At 40.4% G+C, this 25425-nt stretch overlaps 1 protein-coding gene across 2 annotated transcripts in view; it reads right to left on the bottom strand.

The window, feature by feature from the left end:
* Positions 1-25425, bottom strand: part of AIFM3 (AIF family member 3) — a 284806-nt gene that overhangs the window by 28923 nt on the left and 230458 nt on the right. The window contains exons 16-18 of one of the 2 annotated variants that reach the window (XM_085633939.1): positions 24339-24437; positions 6237-6312; positions 2055-2111 (exon numbers count right to left, since the gene is read on the bottom strand). In XM_085633939.1, coding sequence (XP_085490065.1) covers positions 2055-2111; positions 6237-6312; positions 24339-24437 — 232 coding nt within the window. The remainder of the gene's footprint in view (positions 1-2054; positions 2112-6236; positions 6313-24338; positions 24438-25425) is intronic. The other variant, XM_085633940.1, reaches the window with a different exon arrangement.

The raw sequence follows: 25425 nt of genomic DNA, 5'->3' as shown, positions 1-25425 counted from the left end.
GCCAGCCAGATCAATAATTTTGACATACTCATACCCCCAATACCTACTTAACCTTGCAGGCTCACCTATCAGATCCTTTTAGAGGACATCTACATTTGGATCCAACTTAAGGGAAATATTTGCCCTTAACTGAAGGCCGTAGACATTCCTCTTCCAATATTCTTCTTATACTCTTAAACAGAAGACATTAATCCATAAGCTAATATATTTAGCGATATAAGCGGCACATAACCTGCATGCAAAATTGGAATGTTGGCTCATTTGTGGGGGCTTAATAAAACTACCCCTTGGATACTTGAACCAGTATCTAAGAATATTCCAGGACTGAAGAAATACTCCCCAGTCTTGATAATGTAGTTTTAGATGTTCATGTCAAAACCAAGGTTTGAATTCTCTTTGTACCTTTCTTAGCTGTCTTCAGAAATTGGTGCCTTACTCAGCTGCCACTGGGTCATTACGACTTTGATAGCTATGTTATTCCTTAGTAGCATCCATAGCTATCACAGATCTTTGGTTGTGTACATTGATGCTTTTTGTCCTTTTACATGCCTCTTATATCTTTCACAAAAACACTAAACTACTCGGTTTTGGGCATTATTCAGAGTTGCTGTTTGATTCATTCGCCTTCCGGTTAAGTTAGTAATAGAGTAGTAAAGAAAATGGTAGAAAATAAAAAAGAGATTGTGAACGATAGACAACACCGAGCTCTTACTGAAACTCTGACAGAAGTGATCGCAAGGTTGCCACCCTAGCCACGTTTGAGAAATGGTAAATTTTGCTTTAAGTAACTCACTATTTCGAATTTATTAATAATAGTTTCAAATCATTACCAACCTGGACTTGATTTGACATGGTAATCTACCGATCAGGGTGATCAAAAAGAGGTAGGTGACTGAGTCATCAAGATCTCTAAAGTGAGGCCTAAACTAACTTCCTATATTTCCACTCTGACAAGCATAAGATGCAAACTGGTGATGTTATCAATTGTTGTTCCTGATTATGAGGTGACCCAAAGGAAGGTGCAATATTTATCGTAATCAGTAGGAGCAGATGTCTTATGGTTCAGGATTTATTAACTGTGATAACTACCACCTGCACCCTAAAAATGTCCATACAGTGTATTTTTGGGCTTTTGGCTCCAAAATCCACATATCCTGGCATTTTCCTATAAATCTTGGAAGATCTGGCATGCCAAAATGTACCTGGGGAATAGTATGGGCTTCGTAATTCCAATATGTGCCATAACAGACATTACAGTGCCATATTAACATTTATTGGGGCACTCAAAATCGGGGCCTAAGATGGGTAAATTGCTCCTCCCATCCCTGAATATTTGTAGAAAAGGTCACTTTGCACACAACAAATAAGCTACAGAATGTTAAAGCAATTTCTTTGGATGTTTATCAGATTATATATGTAGAATCCAGAAGACTGCTTATCTAGGAGTGTTGCATTAGTGCAGGGGTAATTGCTGTGTTCTCGATAATATGTATGTCCTAAGAGTTGGAGCTAATGCATTGCACTCCAAGCGAGAGGGGACCTTTCATGGAGTGGCCTGGCCTAGTCACAGACATTGAAACAGGAGAGGGTTGGGAACAGACATTGAGTGAGGAAGGGGATTGCACATTAGCACATAAATCGCAACAGAAAGGAAGGTTCATGGAACGCAAGGATCAGTAATTGGAATGGACATGAGAGGAAGCAGTGTATATTTGTACATTAAACCAGAAAGGTTAGGCAGAAGGAGAATAACTCTGCATTTGAGGGAATGAAAGAATCTATGGTGGCATAAAGGGGAACAGCCATTGGTTGGTAATGCTTTTTAGGTCTTTGTTAGCTTTGTAAATAGATCATACCCTTCCATACACACAGGTGTGTGTAGGCAGGGGCATGCCATGAAGTCAGTTCAAAGGTGTCCTTTGAAGCCAGGTAGCCTCAACCATGCTTCATAGAACATTTCTTTAGACAGGTGGCAACCCCGTTGTCTCTCTTCTGAAAGAGCCTAGAGAGTCATCCCTACACCCATGAGCATGTTCATAACCTGCCAGTGTTACCTCCATGTGTCTACGAATGGTGTCTTCTTATTATACAAATTCTTTCTTCTTTGCTTCCTAGAGTGGATCGCAAAACAATGTGCATGCTTTTAGCGGGTGAATATCGCTTATGGCACTATCGAGGAGTAGAAAATGTGCTGCATGCGATAGTAGTCAAATCTCTTGCAAAATGCACACGTCGTTAATCTTGCAATTTTTTACCCATGATTGATTCAAAAACATATTTTTTAGAATAAAGTTTCAGCAATCAAGTCTTGAGTCCCACTAGGAGCTTAATAGCTTCCTTCCGCTATATCGTAGAAAGTGAATGTGCCTCACCTAGCTGCCAGAGCCATCTAATATCTTCACATAAAAAACAGTGACTTACCACAGTAACATGAGCACTCTTGAAGAATGGACATTCAGGATCTTCAATATTGGTCCCCTGGACCATCCCCATGTCAGCGTCTCAAGGATATTCACTTAGCATACATTAAACAGAGAATTATACTAGCTGGAATTCAGTTAAAATGACAGTGGCTATCCTAAAATCTGGCAAGGATTGGCTCTCTTCTACCAGTGTTTGATGCTTCCCTTTTGAAACATCCCATTTCTTCAATTACCTTATACACACCCTGGAGTCTACAATGGGATTTCACCAGCAATGGCCTTCACTGGTTCTCCACCTACCGTTCCAACCTACACCAGTTTGATCACATGGGCACTCCCAGGTATCAAAAGACATATATCACTTGTGGAGACACCAAGGATCCACACAGTTCCATGTCATCTTCAACATCTACATGGAGCCAGTTGGTGCTCTATTCACAGATAACATCAGGATTCACCAATATGCTGATGGTTCACAACTCTACTTGAAAGACTTCACTGGTTCAGACATTCAAAACCTCAAACACTACCTACACATCATCCAGACCTGGATGTTAAAGGCCTACCTGAAGCGCAACCCAACCAAGAAAACTTCCTGTGATTTGCCAAAACAACAAGCAAGAAACAGTATAAACTTGGCTCATTGACATGATTGCCCTGGCTGCCTCTTTTTTGTTTTTTGGGTTATATGAAAAATGCAAAAGGTGATGGGAGGATGCTTCCAATGAGTCTACCCACTGGCAATCACTCTGGATAGCATTCCAAACCATTGTTCTTTTTCCCACCATGCCACTTCAAATTAGACTCAGCTATATGCAAATCAGTCTTGACCCTGCTTCAATAGGAACAATCCAGCCTGAACTGCCAAGCCAGATCCTCTCCGAACCGGAACACAAGCAATCCAAGACTCCTTTCACCCTGACTGGGGCTTTTCAGTATGGTGTTGTTTGGTTCCAGTGGCACAGTGAGCAATGGACCCACATCTGGGTATATTCCCCTGGCCACTTAGGGCGTTACATGAAAAACACAAAATGTGACAGGAGGATGCTTGCTAGAATTTTAACCACTGGCAATTCCAACCCATCATGCCACCTCAGATTAAACCAAGCAATATGCAAATAGGTCTTGACCCTGCTCCAATGGAAACAATACAGCCCGAACTGCAAAGCCAGGTCCTTCCCAAACCGGAACACAAGCACCCCAAGGCCGGTTTCGCCCTGATAGGGGCACCTCCAAGGTGAATCTCAGCTGTGGGGTACCTCAGGGTTCCTTTTTTTCCCCCAGTTTAGTCAATCTCTAAATCTGCCCGTTAGTAAACTCCCTACAAAGGCTAAAAGTAAAAATATACAACTATGCTGATGACATGCGGCTAGTGTTCAATCTTGAGGACAATTCAGAATCAATAGCATTCTTCCAGAACACTATGATCTTGATCTGGGACTGGATGAACTGCAATCAACTAAAACTGAACTCAAACAAAACTGAGGTGGTGATGGTCAAAAACACACTCGCCCGCCACTGCTCCTATTCCCAAAAAAGCGGTTAAGAGCCTTGGTATACTTGTTGATGAAGACCTTTATATGAACCTCCAGACTGCAGCAGTGGCTGCTTCCTGCTTCTTCCAGCTCCACAAAATAAAAGAATTTCTCTATTGAGGCCATCATCCAGATTGTTCTCACACTTGCGATGTCCCGCATTGATGATGTCAATGCTCTGTACCTAGGTCTCCCTAAAGTACTGAGCCAAAGACTGCAGCTTGTTCAAAAGCAAGAAGCTTGACTAGTCTACCAACAACCAAGATAATGCCACACTAAACCTTTGCTAAGGAAATTGCACTGGTTTCCAGGTGTGCATACAACCCTGTTTAAAATGAGCTGTACAATTTTTTTAATCCACCAGAGCAATAGCCCCACCTCTGTATCTTCCAAAATACGAAACTACATCCCCAGGCATAATCTCAGATCAGCATACCTCAATCTTTTAGAGGTTCCCAAATACAATAGGAAAAGGCTGGGGATCCCAGGTTTGCTGTGTTGGCTCTCGTTGTCTGGGGCTCTCTCCCAGACAACATAAGAGCAGCCACCCCTTACAAGCAATTCAGGACCCTGCTAAAAACATGGCTTTTCAGACAAGCCTACGATTTATTGCATCTCCACCCTGTTGTTAGTGCTCCAGCGTCATGACGCCTTTTGGTAAATGAGTGCTTTAGAAATTCCTTATAACATAACAATATACCATAACATAACTTCAGTCGAGTGTAGCTTGGTTCCAGTGGCTCAGTGAGCAAGGCACCCATGTCTGAGCATACCCTTGGACCCACTTAGGTGTTACATAAAATACACAAATGATCACTGGAACCAAGCTATACCTGACTGATGACCCCTAACTAGGGCAAAACTGGTCCTAGGTTACTTGTGTTCCAGTTCAGTGAGTACCTGGCCTGCCAGTTTGGGATTGATTATTCCCATTGGAGCAGGATTAAGTCTGATTTGCATATGGCTGAGTCCAAACGGAGGTGGTATGGTATGCAAAATAACAGTTGACTGGGATGCGCCCGAGTGTTGACCAGTGGGTGAGATTAATTCAAGCATTCCACCCATCACTTTTTTGTATACTTTAGTGTCTTTTTTGGTAATGGTAGTAAAAAGTGGTAAGGGATGATTTTTCTACCTAGCAGTTGGCATGATATTTTTACAGTTTAAGGACCACCGGAGAAGCTTAGATTGATTCTCAAACCAACTGTATCATTATTTTGCAAGACTAAGTGCAAACCTGGCTGGAGTATTTGGCAAAATGGCATCTATGCTCAGTAGCTATCAGAGGTGAGGATTTCCATTACACAAATAAGCAAACCCAAGGAAGCAATTTGGATAAGGGTGAACAAGTCCATTTCAAGAGTGGAATCCATTGCAGTACTGGAGCCTCTTGTCTTAGAGGAGTTAAGACACTGAGCTCCAGTTACAACAGGAAACCAGCATCTCTTCACAGAACCAAAGATATTTAATATATAGCGATATAAGCCAGACATTTGACAACAGTAAAGTCTGCAATGTGTGCCTTCACAATTGTTAGTGGAAGGTATCAGAAACAGGGAACAACATCTTTTTTCCACGAGCCTCAGAAGATCCAAGTCTGAATTTCAACTGTGAAGAAAAATCCAGTGTCTCTGTGACGTACATGTTTGGTCCCTGTCAGTGAGTGCTACTTCCCCCACCCTCTTTATTTTCATTCTCCATTCTTTCTGTTTAGATGTGCTGCTAACTTACCATTTTCCTTGATCCATGTTTCCATCTCTATGGCAATGGTTAAAGAATACTACTGATCCCCTCTACATCACCCTCTTATATTCCTATTTTCACTGCATAACCCAAGTTTTCAAGTGCTACTTATAAAACCACCCCAGCTCCATTCCTTCCTTCACCTTGGTTATCTGAGTTAGGAGTGCTGCTCATCCTCTCTCCTTCAGAATCACTCCCCTCTCTGCACCTCACTTCAATCTTTCTCCTTAATTTCGCCTTTAATGTAGAGCTCACCTGTACCTCCTGCAGACTTCTTTATTACCTTGTGACTCTTTTATAGAACTTTTAGCTCTTTGTCCACTCATTCCCTTGTTTTCACATTATGGTCTCTCTCTGGGAATGCGATTGTCACCACACCTGGGCCCCATTTTTTTCACTTTGTGGCTACTGTGCTGGAGTGGTGCTTGAAAGACCCCTGCCTACTCACTACTGTTTTTCTTCTCCGTCCCCTCCTTATTTACCATCCCTTCTGGTTTATGGCTCCTGCTGACCTGTGGATCCATGTTTCAAATACCTTGTATAAAATGCCACAAATTTCAGCTCATCAATGTCCCCTTGAATGATGACATCATCAAAGCCTTCACCATGCCCTGAAAATACAAAGATAGCGCAGGTATATTAGGTACCAGTTAAAAATGGCTGATATCATTTGTAATTTTCAGACATTCAACATTTTCCACTACAAACCTCACCGACAGACAGAAAGGTCACCACACAAATGGACCTGAAAACAGAGATTCAAGAGAAAGGTTGGCAAGGACGTCATGAAAGTAAAAAGGGTAGAAATCCTCTCACACAAAGGGGGAGGCCATTTTAGAGGTGTATTGTCTGGTTGGGGAAACTACCTATCTCCACTCCTTCCAACCTAGACTCAAGCAGACAAGAACTGGTCTGCAACACAGATTGGTCTGGTTGACACACAACCGAGGATCTTACTACACGGGCACCCGAATGGGGCTACTAGAGCAACACATAAGCAAGGCACAGTGCCTTAAACCTGACAGTAGCATGTGATAAGTTTATATAGATGTAGTCTTTAAAGCAGATGTATAAGCCCATATAGGGCCCACTGTAATTGTCCCCTATGTTAGCCTAACTGCACACATTGTAGGCCACTTTTGCTTTGCACATTTTTGTTTTGTGCCACACTATTATTTTAGAAATAGGCTGCAAATGTTTTGTTATTCAGCTCTTCTGCTAGGATTCAGTCTGAACATTTCGTACAAGTTCAACCAACATTATACCCTGTTTTTCTCTGTGGTTGGACACTAACACCTAGCCATAATAGAGAGGCCCAGCTGCTGTTTTCACACATGGCATTTCTTTTCATGTAAGCAGAGATTTGCCATCAGAGAGGAGAATTTCGATTAGAGGAAAGGTCTTGGAACGAGCGTGCCAGCTCTTCGCACTCTGAGATGCAGACCAGGTAATGTCAAAAGCCAGGTTTGGGGCCTGGTACCACTCCCAGAGACCATTCATATATCATTGTGCTTGTGCAGTGAGGCTAGGCTTAGGCAGATTTATCAATAATCAAGATAGGTCTTTTCATTCTGTATGGTGTATTGGTAATGCTGATTACACTAATGAGTTTCACATGTTTTCTAGCTGCAGCACAGTTGCTTCATGATAGAACACAAGAGTTTCAATAAATATTGTAAACGGTTCTTGTGTCTCATCTCCATTTATTATCGATATGCATGAGTGAGAAAATGAAAGGAGATGATCTGCTACTACGGTTCTCTGAAGGGACTACAGTGTTATGTTCTGAGGTGCCAATTTACCTGTTACTCTGGGAAGTTTAGGAGGGTAGGTAAGGCACTATGAGCTAGTCAGGATTCGGCCCACAGGTACTGATGTGGTAAGGTGACTCAGTCCCTACATAATGACGTTCTGTGATCCCAGGCATAGGTTTTTTTCCAAGACAGAATCCAATCAGCACGGCGCCACCAAACTTTGGTCTGATTCTTATTCATGGGTCTCCTGAGTAGTACTTGTGTGTGTCAATAATAGCTCTTACACCTACCACCGGAGACATCCGTAGTGTTACGGATTAATCCTCAACAATATTGAGGAACTACAAAAGTCTGTGGTTTTTCAAGCTTGAAAGTTTAAAAGGATAACCCATTTTTGTGTTGCACTTTGTTTCCGTTTTTGTTTTTCTCTTGGCAGTCCAAGCAGCTGTTGCCACTCCTGTTAATTGCAGACCTGCAGGCCATGCACATGTAAAGCATCATTGACTTACTAATGCAGATGGCGCTTTTATCTTTGTTTTGAAGTATTTTACTCTTGGGTCAATTTTCTTGCTGTGGATGCTAACACAAACACATTTCAAACATACACACTCCTCCACCAACGGCACAATACAGAGCACATGTTCTCAGGGAAATACCTTTATCTTATTTGGTACATCAGAATTGGCTCCTAGGCGCCCTTCCACAAGATCCTACAGCCATACACATAGGTATCCTTAGTAATGATGGGATGACTTGGCCAGCTTTAGCTGGATATACGCCATATCCTGATAGGGAAAATCTTGTACAAATGCGAGCCTTATGTAATGCTCTTGTTACACTACATAGACGCTTGACTAAATATGTTTCACGCACCTTGTTGGCTGTGCCAGCACAACCTGGCCTGCCAGGGCAAGCCTAGTGGCCTGCAGTGCCGACAATAAGTCCTGTAATTATTCATTCAGTTATGGGCCAAATTCCATTTTGGATCACCCAAAATATTGACCAAATTAAAGCTGTTTTTCCCCTTACGGGACAAGCACAACATTCTGACAATGTGCTTACCACATGGAATAGTTCCCGCAATAGGTGACTGAAACACATGGGGGGCCAGTCTTTGCTGCTGCTGTACCCTCAGTCACGGCACTCTGTCCGTGCCAGTTTGCCACGAGTGTTAAAACATATGGAAAACGAACACGGGCAACCTGCTGTCCTCGATTTGGGGATGAAACGGTGGTGTCCGCAATGATTCTGTCTCACATTAAAGGCGAAGCAGCATCACTGGCTTAACGCCAGAAGCTTGCGGTGGTCGCGGAAGTCAACAGTGAACGTGAGCTACCTATAAATATTGCTGATGTGTATACATCCTTAGGACACAATAATTTGGGAACCAGACCTACTAAACCCCCTCTTGGCAAATTCTGGCTTGACAGGCAAGCCAAGAAGATCCATGAGTTTGGTAAAAAACCATGGGCTAAATCTAAACAAACACATAAAGTTTAACCTCGCAGAGGTACTCCACCCCCGGAGCCCTCTGGGAGATGCTATGATTTTCATGATTGCACTCAAATCAGGGCTCCAGACAGGTATCAGAGTTCTGATACATGTTCTCCTTGTTCCTTGCAGGGCTCATCTGAAAAGTAGTAAGAAAGAGGAGGGCGATTTGAGCGCAGACCAGCAGAGTGCGTGAAGCCGAAGAGTGACTCACAACGCTCGCCTGACATAAAAAAAGGGGGGAAACCCTCCTCAGTACAGAGCCCCTTTTCAGAAGAAGAGAGTTGCAGCTATAACCCCAAATATGCCACAAACGCTGAGAACCCTCCTCCTGAACAGGAGTTGGACAGTGACTCTCCTTGACAGCGTGGAAGAAGTCACTATAGTAAGCCGTAATCTCCAGGAGTTTCTGGCACAAAGAGAAACTGATAAATTCATTACAGTTGAAACCCCCGATAGGTTATATGACTTGGATATACAAATCATTTTCCTGTTTTGAAACGGGATCATTCATATCGTATAGTCTTAGACTATAGACATTTAAACAGTCATACACGTAATTTTGCAATACAAAATACACGCAGTATGGCACTAATTAATACTATAGTCCATAAAAAAAAAAAAACTTGGATATTTCCAATGTTTTTTTCTGCCAAAATCTAGCACTTGAAAGGAAAGATTGGACAGCATTTTCGGCCCTCGGATTTCAGCGACGCTTCACCCATTTAGCAATGGGCTATAAGAACAGTCCAGGGCTGTTTGCTGCCTGCATTGTTTAAATTCTACATGATATCGACCCTGACGCGTTATCCTACGTAGGTGATATCTACCTCACAGACAAATTGTTAAACTCACACTAAGCCAGAGTGGATCACATCATTTTAGGATTCACTGCATATGGCTATGAGTTCAACTTTAAGAAATTGCATATCGCGTTTCTAAGTGTCTTTTTTCCTCCTAGGATATGAACTCAGACTCAAGGGTAAAAGTCTTGCCCCTCACTTTTTAGAGAAATGTGCACAGTTTCAACCTCGAAATACATCAAAGAAACTGCAATCCTTGTTAGGATTCCTTAATTTTGGTAGAACATACATTCTTGATTATACACAACACATTAAAACCACTGTATGAATTAATTCATCCTGATTTTTCCTAATTCACAATGGACATCAGAACACACAGGAAAACTCATATCTTTACAATCTGACTTACTTGCAACACGTCACTTACATACATGTGTGAATACTACGAATCTAGTAATCCTGGTATTGCTGGGTCCACTTGGATTTATCCATGTCACTTTTAACAAAGGTAAAACAGTGCCAATGGCAGATAAATCACATCTATATTCCAGTGCAGGAAATGCATTTTGCCTTCACTGGCTCCAGGCTGTGAAAATGTGTGTTTCAATACTTTCTTTAATTCAAATTCTTGGTAAGTTCATGTGAAATTCATACTATTTCTCACATAGTATTTTACAAGTTCTTTTCAACAATCCTTGTATATTCTGTCCTGTGTTTCAGCCCTATGCATTTCGGGCGAACCCTTCGTCAGGGGACTTGCATTCTGAAAGCATAAAACGTTATTCAAATCGCGAGGTACAACACAAACATCATACAAAAATATTCTGAAGATTTCATGCTGGCAACAAAAAAGTTTTTGGTGAATATCAAAAAGCTGTGAGCGGGAAGAGTACCGGACAACAGGGGTGTATGGATCGTGGGCTATGTTGCAGTAAACATACTCAATTGGTGCGTCTATTACGTGTGTATTGACAAAGTTAAACAGTTGCAGTGGTCTTTAAAGAAAAGACGGATGATATAACCGTGAAATCATAGAAAGTTGTGAGGGGTAAAAAGTAAATTCATGCGAGATTTTCATGGAAGAACACATACTCCGGTGCAGTGAAGTGAAACGGTGTTGGGAAATAAACGGTAACAAATAATTTCTGACCTTTCTAAGTGATTGCTTGAAATCCTAACAGAGAACAAAGAGGCTACTGCACTAAAAGAAGAATTAAGCAACTCCTTAAACACGGAAGAATGGGACAACGTTCTCAAAGACATCAACAATCAATTGGAAACTTACTCTAAAGAAATTAACGATCGAAAAATTAGGAAATTCAAACGAGACACCACAGACTACAGACTTGGAGAGGTCTACACATGGGCGGACATATACGCACGACGCAGACAACAAAGATCAACCACTGGTCGATCCTCAGAAGAAACTTCATCCTCGGATGAATTTCAACATAGAAAACAGCCTCCACCTATGAGCACTCAAAGATCAGATAAAACGCCTGCTTCTGCACCTCAAGACAACGAACCTTCGACATCTAGAGATACGTCTTTTTTAGAAAGGGGAACCGCCCAACAAGAAGAACCCGGAGGAGCAAGTCAAAAAAGAAAGCCTATGACGGATACAATAGCCAAAAACACAAGGAGTCAGAAACCTTAGTTATGAATATATCAAAACAACCCATCTCCAGTTTCCAGTTGCAACCATTACAAAAGGGAACCTCGTATGTCCCGACATACCATTCAAATTTAGTGGAGACACAAGTATGCATATATAAATTTCTTCGTACACTAAGGTCAAGACATTTCTTTTCAAATGTGCTAGAAACAACAGTTGACCAACCTCAGAACAAATTATTGGGCTTAAGGAATCCGAGCAAATTCATTTCACCAGTTAGCCATAAAGTACTGGATGCTTTTGAAAAAATTGTTTTGAAGGATGTCCAAAACATATTTAAGCAACCTCGATCAAAAGCCACTATCCTAACTCAGAAGGAAAGACAAGCATTGGATCAACTAGCTAAGAACAAAGAAATAACTATTCGATAAGCTGATAAGGGCGGCGCCCTCGTCATTATGGACACAGAATTTTACAACAAAAATGTTAATGAACATGTTAATGACACCAACATCTACTTAAGATATGATAGGGATCCTACCAATGAATTCAAGAACATTTTGAACCAAATAATAGATACAGCCATAGACCAAGGAATCATCGGCACCAAAGAGAAAGAATATTTGATTAAAACCAATCCTGCCATTCCTTATATTTACATGATTCCAAAAATTCATAAAAATGCCAACTCTCCACCGTTTCGTCCCATTGTTTCCACCATAAATTCCATCCACGAACCAGTAGGAAAGTTCATAGACAGACATCTTCAACCAATAGTTCAAAATATGAGCACCTACATTAAAGATACCACTCATTTTCTCAACTTACTAGAAACTCACAGACCATCATTTACCGAAGATATGACATTATGTACAATCGATGTCAAATCTCTTTACACTTCTATACCCCACGATTTGGGTTTACAAGCTGTGGAACACTACTTAACAACAAGTGACCAAGAAGAAATGTTCAAAGTATTATTAATGGAACTGTTACATTTCACTCTATATCACAGTTACTTCAAATGGGGTGACCATTTCTTCATCCAATCATCAGGAACATCCATGGGAAACTGCGCCGCACCGGCATATGCGAATCTTTTTATGCACAAATTTGAACAGGATCACATCTTATGCAACCCAAATTGGAACAGCAACATCATTTTGTACAAAAGGTACATAGATGATATCTTTGTACTTTGGAATGGCACAGAATCATTAATAACAAAAGCTATTGAAGAACTCAATCAAGTTGATGACAGAATTGGTATTACGTTCAACATTAACAAAAGGGAAATACCATTCTTGGATGTTCTGGTCATTAACAATGATGGACAACTTGACACCAAAGTGATCACCAAACCAACTGACAAAAACAACTTCTTACAATTCTCAAGTTTTCATCAACCTTCATTAAAACAACATTTACCATTTTCACAACTGTTACGCATCAAGAGAATTTCTTCTACCCAGAATTTTTACAATGAATCCAAAACTACCATCATTCAAAAATTTAAACAGAGAGGATATCCTGAAACCACACTCAATGATGCCCAGGAAAGAGTCCGGAAACTCGAAAGAACACAGTTGTTAATCCCACAACACAAAAACGAAGCACAAAGATCAGTATTTATCTCCAAATATTCAACCAGAAGTTATAACATCAAGAGAACCATCTTGAAACATTGGCCATTACTAGTGCACGAAGAAGACTTCAAAGGAATTTTCCTTAACACTCCCAGATTTGCGTACAAACGCACTCGTAACTTAAAGGAACTACTCAAACCCAAAGATGACGTCCCCAACGTAAAACATCGAGGCACTTTACCCTGTTATAATTGCAGTAACTGCAACGCTATAATCAAGGGTAGTGAAATATTTCACCCGACCAAAGGAACGACCATAAAACTACGAGTGACAGGCACATGTGATAGTAGTAACGTTGTATACATGTTGAAATGTCCATGCGGCCAAGCCTATGTGGGAAAAACACAGAGAAAAATAAAAACACGGATTATCGAACACAAAAGTAACATCAGACTCAAGAACATGAAATCCACTGTAGCTACGCACTTTAACGAACAGCACCATAATCCAAGCCAATTACGCTTCTGTATACTGGAACAGGTACCTATCCTTCCTGGAAGAGACAATTCCCAACATCTTCTAAGAAGAGAGATATTTTGGATCACCCATCTTAACACGCTTCAGCCTAAAGGACTGAATGAACGGCTAGAATTTAATTGTTTCTTGTAAAATTCAACATTGTAATGTATGATGTTTATATACTCGTAAATTCACCCTTTATTCTTGAATTTACATTTTTGATATGATTGAACTGTTCCATTATTATTGTGATTACTTTCATTTGCTTTACCCTCGACATCATTTTTTGACACCATTGAGTTTGGTTTCACTTCCATTTCATCAAACTGTATTGATCCATTTAATTTCACTCCGCCTGTTTTATTCACGTAAACGACATTACGAACGTTACTGAGTACGTACGCGTAGGATCACTTTGTTTCTCATTACCGTCATTACGATGCTGCAGTCTTCTTTTACATTTCACCATCACATGATTTACATTTTTTGACACCATTGAGTTTGGTTCCTTTTTTATTCTATCATACCCAAACTTTATTGACTTACACATTTACATACCGTTCGTTTTATTCAGGTAACTTTATTCACATTAAACTTCTTTCCACCGCATTCTTTTTATTCTTTTCATTTTTTTCATTTCTATGATTTGGTGACCACACCAACAGCTACAATATGGACCGTACGATTTATGAACGTTTCAGATTATGTACGCGTAGTATTATTTTGGTACGCATTACCGCACTCACGATGATGCAGTCCTTCTTCACATTCTATCACCACGTGATTTACCCGTAATCGTATTTTTAACACCCAGAAGTAATTCGTTTTTGAAACTAAATGAGAGGTCCCACAGCGGAACCCGACTGAACTCACGTCGCGGTAAGATTTAACATATGGCTGCCGTCTTTACGGTCTGTATAGTACTAACAACAGCGTTCGAATTTCCCGTTTGCTAAATCGTATATGAAACCATTTTTATTTCAGAAAGCATCGTTTACTTCTAATTATGTTGTGGAACTTCATGACATGCTGTTAGGATTTCAAGCAATCACTTAGAAAGGTCAGAAATTATTCGTTATCGTTTATTTCCCAACACCGTTTCACTTCACTGCACCGGAGTATTTGTTCTTCCATGAAAATCTCGCATGAATTTACTTTTTACCCCTCACAACTTTCTATGATTTCATGGTTATATCATCCGTCTTTTCTTTAAAGACCACTGTAACTGTTTAACTTTGTCAATACACACGTAATAGATGCACCGATTGAGTATGTTTACTGCAACCTAGCGCACGATCCATACACCCCTGTTGTCCGGTACTCTTCCCGCTCACAGCTTTTTGATATTCACAAAAAACTTTTTTGTTGCCAGCATGAAATCTTCAGAATATTTTTGTATGATGTTTGTGTTGCACCTCTCGATTTGAATAACGTTTTATGCTTTCAGAATGCAAGTCCCCTGACGAAGGGTTCGCCCGAAATGCATAGGGCTGAAACACAGGACAGAATATACAAGGATTGTTGAAAAGAACTTGTAAAATACTATGTGAGAAATAGTATGAATTTCACATGAACTTACCAAGAATTTGAATTAAAGAAAGTATTGAAACACACATTTTCACAGCCTGGAGCACCATTATTTGAAATTGCTAACATCGGAGTGCTGAGTAAGGGACGTTACTCCTACGGGAGATAACGCTTTCATTCTTTTCATATTTTTCACCCTCCAGCTCAGGAGGGAGTTACTTACCAGGCACCCTAAATAAACTCAACCTTGATTACTTCAACCACAAGGAGTGTGATGATCCACATTCCAATTGGAGTTCCATATTCTTAAAGAGCAGCCACTTGCACAAGGGAAACACGTTATTGTTGTTACTCCTGTGTCAGTCTTAGAGGCAGTCACAAAGGCTAGCGTCCCTAACGCTAAAGCTCTCCATCCTTGGATACAATGGGCAACATCCTTAATAGCTGTTGATGTAGACTTTGTCTTTGACCCGTCTTTACAGACACAGGAATTTCTCCAGTATGAGCATGCTTATCCCATGCCAAACTCATTCTTAATTCTAGAACAGTATAAATATATTGTTTACACTGATGGTTCAGCCCAGGATGCTATAGGCTCTAAATAGCAATATTCTACGGCATTTGCCACCGTTGTTGATGTTATGTTAGACGGGAACTTCTAACCCCAAAAAAACTTGCACCCAGTCTTTAGGGAACTGCATTGCGCAGTTGGCTGTACTGAAACTCTACTTCTTGCACTCGAACATACAGATCTTCAATTCCCTACGATTATTGTGTGTGATTCGTATCACTGTGTACAGTCCTTTAAAGATAATTTACACTATTGGCGGCAAAATGGATTAAAAATTCTAAAGGCAACACAATTAAGCATAAAACGTTTTGGGTTAAAGTGGCAGACCTCAAAGATAGGTTGCCACAGACTCATGTTATACATACATTGAGGCATCAACGAGGGAGCACATGTGGTAGGGAATTATTTGGCTGATGAAGCGGACAAATCTGCAATTGCGACTGCCACTGCTGCTGCAATTACTAATTCTAAGATGAGAATAGATTCTGATATCTTGGCTGCTGTTAATTCAAATAGAGACGGCACCCCTTTACCTAAGGGTTTTCGATCTAAATGTACATCCTACTAAAATTCCTTTTGTAACTATTCCAGGAGTTGGCAATCGTTTGATTCCTAACCAAGACAGCAGGCTCGCTTTAGTAATAGCTGCTCACAAAGGTGTTGCACCTGCACGTGCAGGTGTGGCAGCCACAATTTTGCTGCTCCAGTTACCTCTGGGTTTGGCCACAGCGTTCGGCTGGTGCTCGCACTTTTATTAAAGACATGCAAGTCTTTATCGGGACACATGCATGCAGTACATTCCACTCGGACCAAGGCCCAGCTTTCACTTCTAAAGCGTACCGGGATACAATGGCATCCCTGGGTGTATAGGTGCCTTATTCTTTGCCATATAAGCCTGAGGATAATTATGTTGTGGAAAGGATGAACAGTGACTTAAAGCAATCCTTAACAACTAGAGTATTAGGCAAGGGGCGCAGTTTGATTCACCACCTTTATGTGATACAACGGGTGCTGAATAATCTCCCCAAAGGATTTCTGGGTGGCTGGACCTCATACCAGGTCCTTTCTGGCATCAATATGTACGTTCCCGACCTTGACGGTCCAAACATTGTGGCACAAGCTACATGGTTTGATGTAGATGTGCTGTCTTACGGGATATACAAACCTTCTGTGACACCCAATACAATGAGCAGTTGAAGACGTCTGCCTCTACTGAAATCAAGGAGAAACCTGAACCTTCTGGCTGTATTACAAAAGTTGGAGATCTCGTTCTGGAGAAGGTGGCGGTGAAGAAGGAATTTGGTCCATCATACTGAGCACCGGTGTCAGTACTTGGACTTCAGGGTACAGGAATTGTAATCTTGCCACCGCTTCCTGGTTCTAAAGACAATCATTTTGTCTCTATTGATCACATCAAATTACATCAAGTGGCTGATTCTCACCAATAGGCCATGAGGCATCCTTAGTAGTTCCCTAACTCCTCTTGCTACCATACAGGAAATTCCTCTAGAGCTTGTGAGCAACACCGAAGCTGTTTCTCCCCAGCTGAGGGGTGGAGAATGCACTACAGTTATTTCCTGCATCCACTACATTTGCAAGCAGCACGACTGAAGTGGGTACTGTTCTTAGTACTGCGTCTTTTGCAGCAGATATCATTTATACAGATCCACTTTTTTCAGATCCACCTCTTCCAGATTTTTTTCCGGGCCTGCTGCAGTACCTGAGGCATCAGTTTTTCGATAAACTGCTTCTGGGTATTATGTGGGTCAAGATGATTTTTCTTTCTAACTCTTTCAATAGTTCATCTGTTCTAGACACTACTCGATGCACAGATCTGGGTTTTCTTTTCATGGCTGAAAACTTATTTGGTCCCACCTGGGATATATGTTTAAATAATACTTTCTTTGGTTTTTCTATTCCTGTGGATTGGATTTGTGACCGTTTTCTTCTTTCTGATTAATGGCCACTATCTTCCAGAATGCTCTGTTACAGAACTGGTTGATGGGGTATTGGCCCCCCCACTCTTCTTCACATAAGCTAAAAATAGACTTGTCCCTAATGACAATTTCAACTGTTCCAGTAACTGATGGAATTGTTTGGGATAAAGTTCCTTACAACATATTCGGCCCTATGGAGGTCCTGCAGATACCATATATGTTTAGGGTTTCTATGGGGGATGTAATTGTACCTGGGTTATATTCTGATGATAGGGATGTTGAAACTAAACTGCATGCTCTCGGAGCTGGAATATTATACTATTTTTTAATTTTAATTCTGCTAACTATGCTGAAATGTTCTGTTACCACCATTATGGACATCATTAATTTCATTGAGCTAATGTTCAACACACCATTTTTAACTATACACAATGGGAACATTGTTCAACTCTCCTACAAGGGACTTCCAAAACATTTAAAGGTAAATTTATATACTTTTCAGGATATGACACTTCAGATCCAATGTCTTTTTATTTTAAACTTTTTCCTACACCACCAAAAAAATACATGCCTACACAAACTAAGCTAATGCATACAAATTCATTTGTCACACAATTAGCTATCTAAGGCTACGATTGTTGAAAAGATACAATTGACATGAAGTCCACTTGTGGTACTACACCCTGGCAAGTTCAGGATATGGATACCTTATTTTGAGTCTTTTTAATCCCAACTCAAATAATTTTTTTAAATAACACCGTTCAGCAGACTAAGTGTCTAGGATTATCCAAACTCAAAGGTATGAATGCACCAAAAATTCCTTCAATTGCCTGATTTGATAATTGGCAACGTTTGACAATATTTACTGCTGAACAACTTGATATTATGTTACAGAATGGTACATTTAACACCACCCTTTTAAGCCCTCAAGGGTGATTATTACTGCCATCGGACACAAATGGTTGTCATGCACATTTTGTTTTTATTCCACACCGGGGTTTAAAGCTAGCCAACTTTCCCTTGTTATTCCCAATCCCAGCACTCAGGAATTGTTACTACCTATTCAGTGGGGAAATTGTGTCAACAATGGTTGGAACACTCAACACTATCTGAAGTGAAACAACATCTTTCCATCCTATCGGAGGACATGGACCTATCTGATGTCATATTGGGCACACGTACAAAAAGTTTTTTTTATACAGATCCATATGCTACAAATAATGAAATTTAGAAATTGTATCAAATGGAAGCTACTGCACGTTTAAGACAAATTGATCAAGATAATTTAGAAAAAGTGCTTGCTGTTATTGATAATAGTATTAATACGTTGACTTCTCACATTTACATTCTGAATAACATTGTGTCATCTGTTATTGATATCATGGACAGTGTCAGCTTAGATCCATCATGCAGTTTAGCTGGACCCTTCAGACTCTTATGAAAGGTCACGTCCCATGGTGTTACCTTAATTACAGCCACCTGGTCGTGCCCTTCAATCTGACAAGTAAAAAATGACTCATGGCAAAAAAAGATGCTATCTACACAATGTTACATCTTGAGAAGTTGTAACAGCTTACTTACACTGTTGTAGAAACAACTTCCGCTGTACGGTTAATACATGGCGTAATATCTCTGCCAATTTCAACATTTCAATTCACAGCTTTCATGAAACATTTCCCTGTCAGTAGATATGAGCTCCTAGTAGGCAGCTTCATTCACGAACTATGATCACTTCCATTTTTGTAACGCTGTGAACGTGCCAACAAGGAGGTCTTCCTTACTAGAAAGGAATGTGACTCTTCTGTCGGGCATTTACTCGTTTGCAAACACTCAAAGGCATACCAGCTCCTGCAATGATCACACTTATTATGGTCCTTTCAAATGGGAGGTATTTAATGTTAAGTGATCAAGACTGCTGCGGGATGTGTGCTGGAATCCCATACATTTTATCGGTTTCCCAGATAGTGACCTGCTGTAACAACGTCCTCTTCCCTCCCACCCAAGGGGGTATGGATAGTTAGTTGTGGCCTTCCATTCGAACTTTGAAGGCAGATTTCAAGAAGTTAAGCAGACTCACAGCACTATTGTTTCAAAAGGAAGTAGCCCTAACACCTGCTAGAGAAACATTTAAGTTACAAGCCGCAAGGACATCCAGTGAGATACAGTTCTTGTGAAACACTAACCTCCCATTACATTTCAGTGAATTAGTTCACCGCATTTTTAATGCATCCAATACTGCCAGCCTTGCTCACTTTTTTAAAGTTGTGGGTTCCAGTTTAGTTAGTTCTTTCCAGTCACTCTTTAGAATAATACCAGATTTTATTCAGTCCCTTTTTTCCAGTGTGATCCGTGATTCCCTGATGATGTTATTCCTCATTTTTGGCAGTTTAGTCCTATTTTTGCTCCTCTGCAATGGATTTTGGGTGTGCAAGCCCACTGGAATTACCACCACTCCAGCTGTGCAGTGAGTGCATGTTTCGATTCTTTGGAATCCTGTTACTCCAGGAATGGACCTTGATTGGTCATTGTCATTCCGACCTGCCTGGTTTACCTGCGTACAACCGCTGTTTCACTTCTTCTGGTGCCCCTTCGAATGCGCACTAGATATTTGCCTGACTCTGCCTGCACCGGCTCCCATGGACATAGACCTATTACTGGCACATGCATCAACAAAGACTTTTGCGATTCCTTAATTGCGATTTTTAAGTAATCGCAATTAAGGAATTGCAAAAGCCTATGCATGTAGGAATCGCTATAAAAATAGAGATACCTACAAATTCCTTAATTGCGACTCGCAAATTGCGAGTCGCAATTAAGGAATGCCGTCCCATTCGTTCCTATGGGCCTCCAGGCCCATAGGAATGAATTGGAGATTGCATGAGCAATTTGCGAGTACCAGTAGTTACTCGCAAATTGCTCATGCAATTTCAAGGGTGCAAGGGTGTCAAAATGACACCCTATTGCACCCCTGAAATTGATCTGTGCACATATGTTGCACACACACATGCTCTAAGGGCATGTGTGTGCGCAACATGAAACTTTGAAAACTGCACAAAAGTGGGTTTTTTTAAGTTTTTGCAAATTACCATGAAGTTCAACTTCATGGTAATTTGCTCCCCCTATTAGCGAAATCGCTAATTTTTTAACTTTCATGCATTGCATTTAAGGAATCTCAATTTAGGATTCCTTAAATGCAATCGCAATTTAAGGAATCGCAATTTAGAGATTCCTTAAATTGCGATTTTTGCATTTGGGATGATGCATCCCAAATGCAAAAATACCGGTCGCAAAGGGGCAGATTCTGAGAATCTGCCCGTTTGCGACCGGTTTTTACATTGATGCATGTGCCTGTAAGTCTTTATGTTACTGTACCGATCAAAGAGGGGGTGTTGTGAGTCCCCTATAGGGCCCACTGCAGTGCTCCCCTATGTTAGCCTAACTGCACACGCTGTAGGCCGCTTTTGCTTTGCACACTTTACAAAGTAACATGTTAGTTTTTGTGCGACACTATTATTTAAGAAATAGGCTGCACATGTTTTGTTAGTCAGTTCTTCTGCTGGGATTCAGTCTGAACATTTCTTACAAGGTCAAACAACATTTTGCCCTGTTATTTTCCGTGGCTGGACACTAACACCTAGACATAAAGAGAGACGCAGCTCAGCTGCTGTTTTCAAGAATTGTATTTCTTATCATATAAGCCAAGATTTACCGTTTTGAAAATAGAGAGGGGAATTTTTAGTAAAGGAAAGGACACCGAACGGGTGCGCCAGCTCTGTGCAATCTGAGATGCAGACCAGCTAACGGCAAATCCCAGGTATGGGGCCCAGTACCACTCTCAGAGATCATTGATATATCACTGTGCTTATGTAGTGAGGCTAGGCTTAGGCAGATATATCAATAACCATGATGGGGCTTTTCATTGTGTAGGGTCTATTTGTAATGCTGATTACACTACTGAGTTTCATATGTGTTCAAGTTGCAGCACAGTTGCTTTATAATAGAGCACGATAGTTTCTATAAATATTATAAATGTTTCTTGTGTCTCATCTTCGTTTATTATGGACATGCATGAGTGAGAGAACGAAAGGTGATGATCTGCTACTGTGATTCCTTAAGGGGACTAGAGTGTTGTGTTCTGGGGAGCCAATTTACCTGTTACTCTGGGAAGGTTAGGAGGGCAGGTAAGCCACTATGAGCTAGTCAGGATTCAGCCCATAGGTACTGATGTGGTATGGTGACTCAGTCCCTACATACTGACATTTGGTGATCCCAGGCATAGTTCTGTTCCAAGACAGAATCCCTGCAGCAGAGGCAACACATTGCTTCCCAGCCAGGGCCAGACTAAGAACTAAAACATAAATAAGTTAAAATCAGCCTCACATTGCAGAAGAGGGAACAAGCCGTTCCCTCTTCATGAGGTTTGAGGGCTAAGGTTTATCGCCCAAAAAACGTTTGGAAAGAATGGGACCAAACTGGGCAAATCATAGTAATATTTTTCAAACATATTGGCTCCATCATGTTTCATCCAGTCCTAAAAGTAGCCTCATAGCTTGTAGACCATTTGGCATTGCCAGAAGGCTTGAATAGTCAGTTCACCCAAGTAACTGGCATCATTAAACCGTAACTGACCCCTCGAAGAATCCTTTCACAATGCTGCCTGTTGAGTGATGGTCTCAGGGAATGTGACAGAATTGCATCTGACCTCTAATTAATGGGCCAGCCATCTTTGCCTTCAAAGTTTGCTGCACCACTTCAAAGCAGTATACTCCTGCATTCCCCTATATCTGGCAAGAGCATCAAAATCTCTGGTGGGTTGGGGAATACCCAAAGCAGCAAGTTCATCAGGCTACAGTTGAACAAATAAAGGATGAAAACTACAAAACACCAAGCTACAATACTAAGGTCTAAAATTCCCTTCCAACCCTGATCATACTGAATGCGTCACTCCTGCGCTTCAGGATGGAACCGAAGACCCTCCTTCTAAAGTGACATCTAAGCAACAAGAAACAATCTGGATCATGGGTCCCATCTATAATCTTCCACTATTCACAGAGCCACTGAAGTTAAGCAGAAATGTGGGCCCAAATTATAGATCAGGGTTCAGTACATTATGTAGCACAGCAAATTATGCAGAAAATGTTGCACATGTTGTGCCAGTATAATTTAACTATTTTATCATTTTAAGACACTTTGTTGCTGTCTGTGCAAAACGTGTGTCTCATTATTATCCGTTTAACACCTTAATACAACAGTGAGCAATTTAAAGGTAGCCAGTTATCCTTTGCAATGGGTCTACCATATGCAGTGCTTTTTGTTTAGCAACATTTTGATTAATTTGAGCCAGATTTTCTTTTTACAATTTGCAAATTATGTAGCAGATGGTGGATTATACAACAACTGGGGTAAACTCATAATTATTCTGAAAACACCACAACCACAAAATTTCATAATTCCATTGGCCATGCCTTTGCACCCATATTTGTACAGTGCTCACTTGGTTTGTAGTTACAGACAGGCAAAATAAGCCCTCTTAGTACTGTGGTTAATTGATATTTTCAAAGATCCTGGAACACCCTTGCATTAAGATTGTTGTCCTCACTTTATACAAAAGTCCATAAAACTCTGCAGTCCTTTTGTAAGATGTAACCACCGTATGAACCTACTTGTTTGTAACTGATTTATTGATCTTCTCAATGCTGTATCTTTTCTGAGGCTCAACTAATGACTTCAATGTCCTATGTGGTCCAACATCCAAGAGTACTAACACTTTGACAATACAGGGATGCTGATGAATACCAGTTGAGTGGACACCTAGAACCCGATTATAGTAGGCTCGATTAATTGCGATATGATCAGTAGGCCGCGTTATCTAAATTACAAGCCCGCATGATCAGCCTCATTCCCCCAACATCATTTTCAGGAGGTAAAACCTGCTGAAAAGTAGCAGGATAAAATTGCCTGATAAAAATGTTATGCAGTATGTACAAAAATCTACATGTCATGCCCCATGTTAAGCACTGTAATCGTAACTGGGTAATGTTTATCTATTTAGCACAGCTGATATATTCTGATCCCAGCAGTTTCAGAATATATCAGGTACAATAAATATGTCACCCTTTTCTTTTTTTTAAGTTTTAAAAGTAAAGTTTATTAAGTAGAAAAAACGTAAATAACAAACAGCAGGTTCGCAATATAATATAAAAATGTACTGAAAACATTTGAATAATAATAAGGTAGAACAGGAAAATAAGTGCAATTATATGTAGTAAACAGGATCAGGCGAGAGAGAGAAAGAAAATAGAAAGGGCAAAAATAAAAGCACTTCTCATGTAATGAAATCAGCATAATTTTAAACAGTAGTGGTTTTACAAAAATTATAGAGTACACATTATCAGGGAAACAAAAAACCAAAACATCTTACTGTTAGAATGGAAGCTCTAATAAGGAAATAATGTATTCAAGTAGGTTTAGATACTTCATCAGTTATGTCACCCTTTTCTAAGGTGACCGTAATTGGGGCTTTTGAGGGAAAGGCGAGTATATCACTTTCAAGTGTCACGGAAGCAAGGATGTTGCGCTCTGCACTTGGGTAAGCTCTACAAAGCCCATTGCCAGAAGAAAAAAGGCACACTCTTTCAATCTCACATGATTTATCCATAACTGTGGGATAGAAATTTGGGAGATGTATGTAAAACCACGGTTACATGTATTGTCTTGGTTCAATGGTCAAAGGATGTTGGAATAATATGTTTGACAAAAATTTGACAAAGCCAAACCATTGCATACAGACTCTTGAGAGCAACAGTGAACCCCTGAATGAGACTCTGTGATTACCTGCATAACGAATGCTCTTTCCAAACATAGCTGTCCAGAGATAAGGAACTGTGTTGATTTCCATGCCCTGTGCCAGCATGTTCAGTGCAGCGATTCGACCTGCAAAAGAATGAGGAGAAACGCACTGTTATCCATTGACACAAGACTTGTGAAGCATAGAAAAGGTGAAGATATATGCAGTAAGAGAGGGCAATGAGAATCACTGTCTATTTGTTTTCTTGATTAGTTATCCATAACTTAATTAACAAAATGCATTAGGAAGTAGGTGTCTCTGAAAGTATCATGTTTACCAAAATAAAGACTAGTGTGCGAGTTTGCAACTTTGCTAGCCCAACCCTGTTAAGTCATATCATACCAGGAAATGTGTATGGCTACTGTATCCTGAACTGTTATTAAAATTGTGGTATTTTGGGGATTAGCCAGGTTCACTGATTCAAACTTAGCCTTTCCTTGGGTTTTCTTCAGAGTCAGACCTAATGTCAGTCCTCTTGCAGAATTAAACATTGATTATTTTATTATGCTAATTCCTGAACTTACTCATATCTTTTGGCTTTTTGTAATGATCATATTTTTTTAATGTACCCATGAGGTTTTATCTTGGAATCTTGTCTCGTGCAGTTTTGTTTATTAGCCCTTGACTAAATCTTCTGAAGACTCAGACTGTTCCCATCTTGTGCATCAACCCTCTTAATTAGATAATTAGAGCATCAACAAGTGCAAGAAAACCAAGACAGGGTTTAAATGGTCATGTCTGGACTACCCTAGCAACAATCTGGTGCCTGCGTTTTCTATCAGTTGTGACTTTTGCAGGGAAGCCTTGAGTATGCCCAGAAAAACTGTATAGCAGCAATCAATTTGAGAAGCTATAAAAACATTGATGATCAGATTTTTATGGGATTTTTATGGGAACATGAAAAGAAATAGAAAATGCTTCTGAGAAGACAAAGTTGAAAAAGTAAGAACTAACAACAGGGCTAATCTCTAAAACCAGAATCAGCCATGAATCTATTTGCACCCCTGAGTTTTTTACAGTCAGCGGGCATAGTTTGATCTTCAAAAGAGAACAGTGTATGAACTAATGGATGTA

The sequence above is a fragment of the Triturus cristatus genome, chromosome 11 (assembly GCF_964204655.1).
Source record: "Triturus cristatus chromosome 11, aTriCri1.1, whole genome shotgun sequence".
Taxonomy (NCBI): domain Eukaryota; kingdom Metazoa; phylum Chordata; class Amphibia; order Caudata; family Salamandridae; genus Triturus; species Triturus cristatus.
Note: the sequence above shows the minus strand (reverse complement) of the source record. Positions and strands in the feature narration are given on the sequence as shown.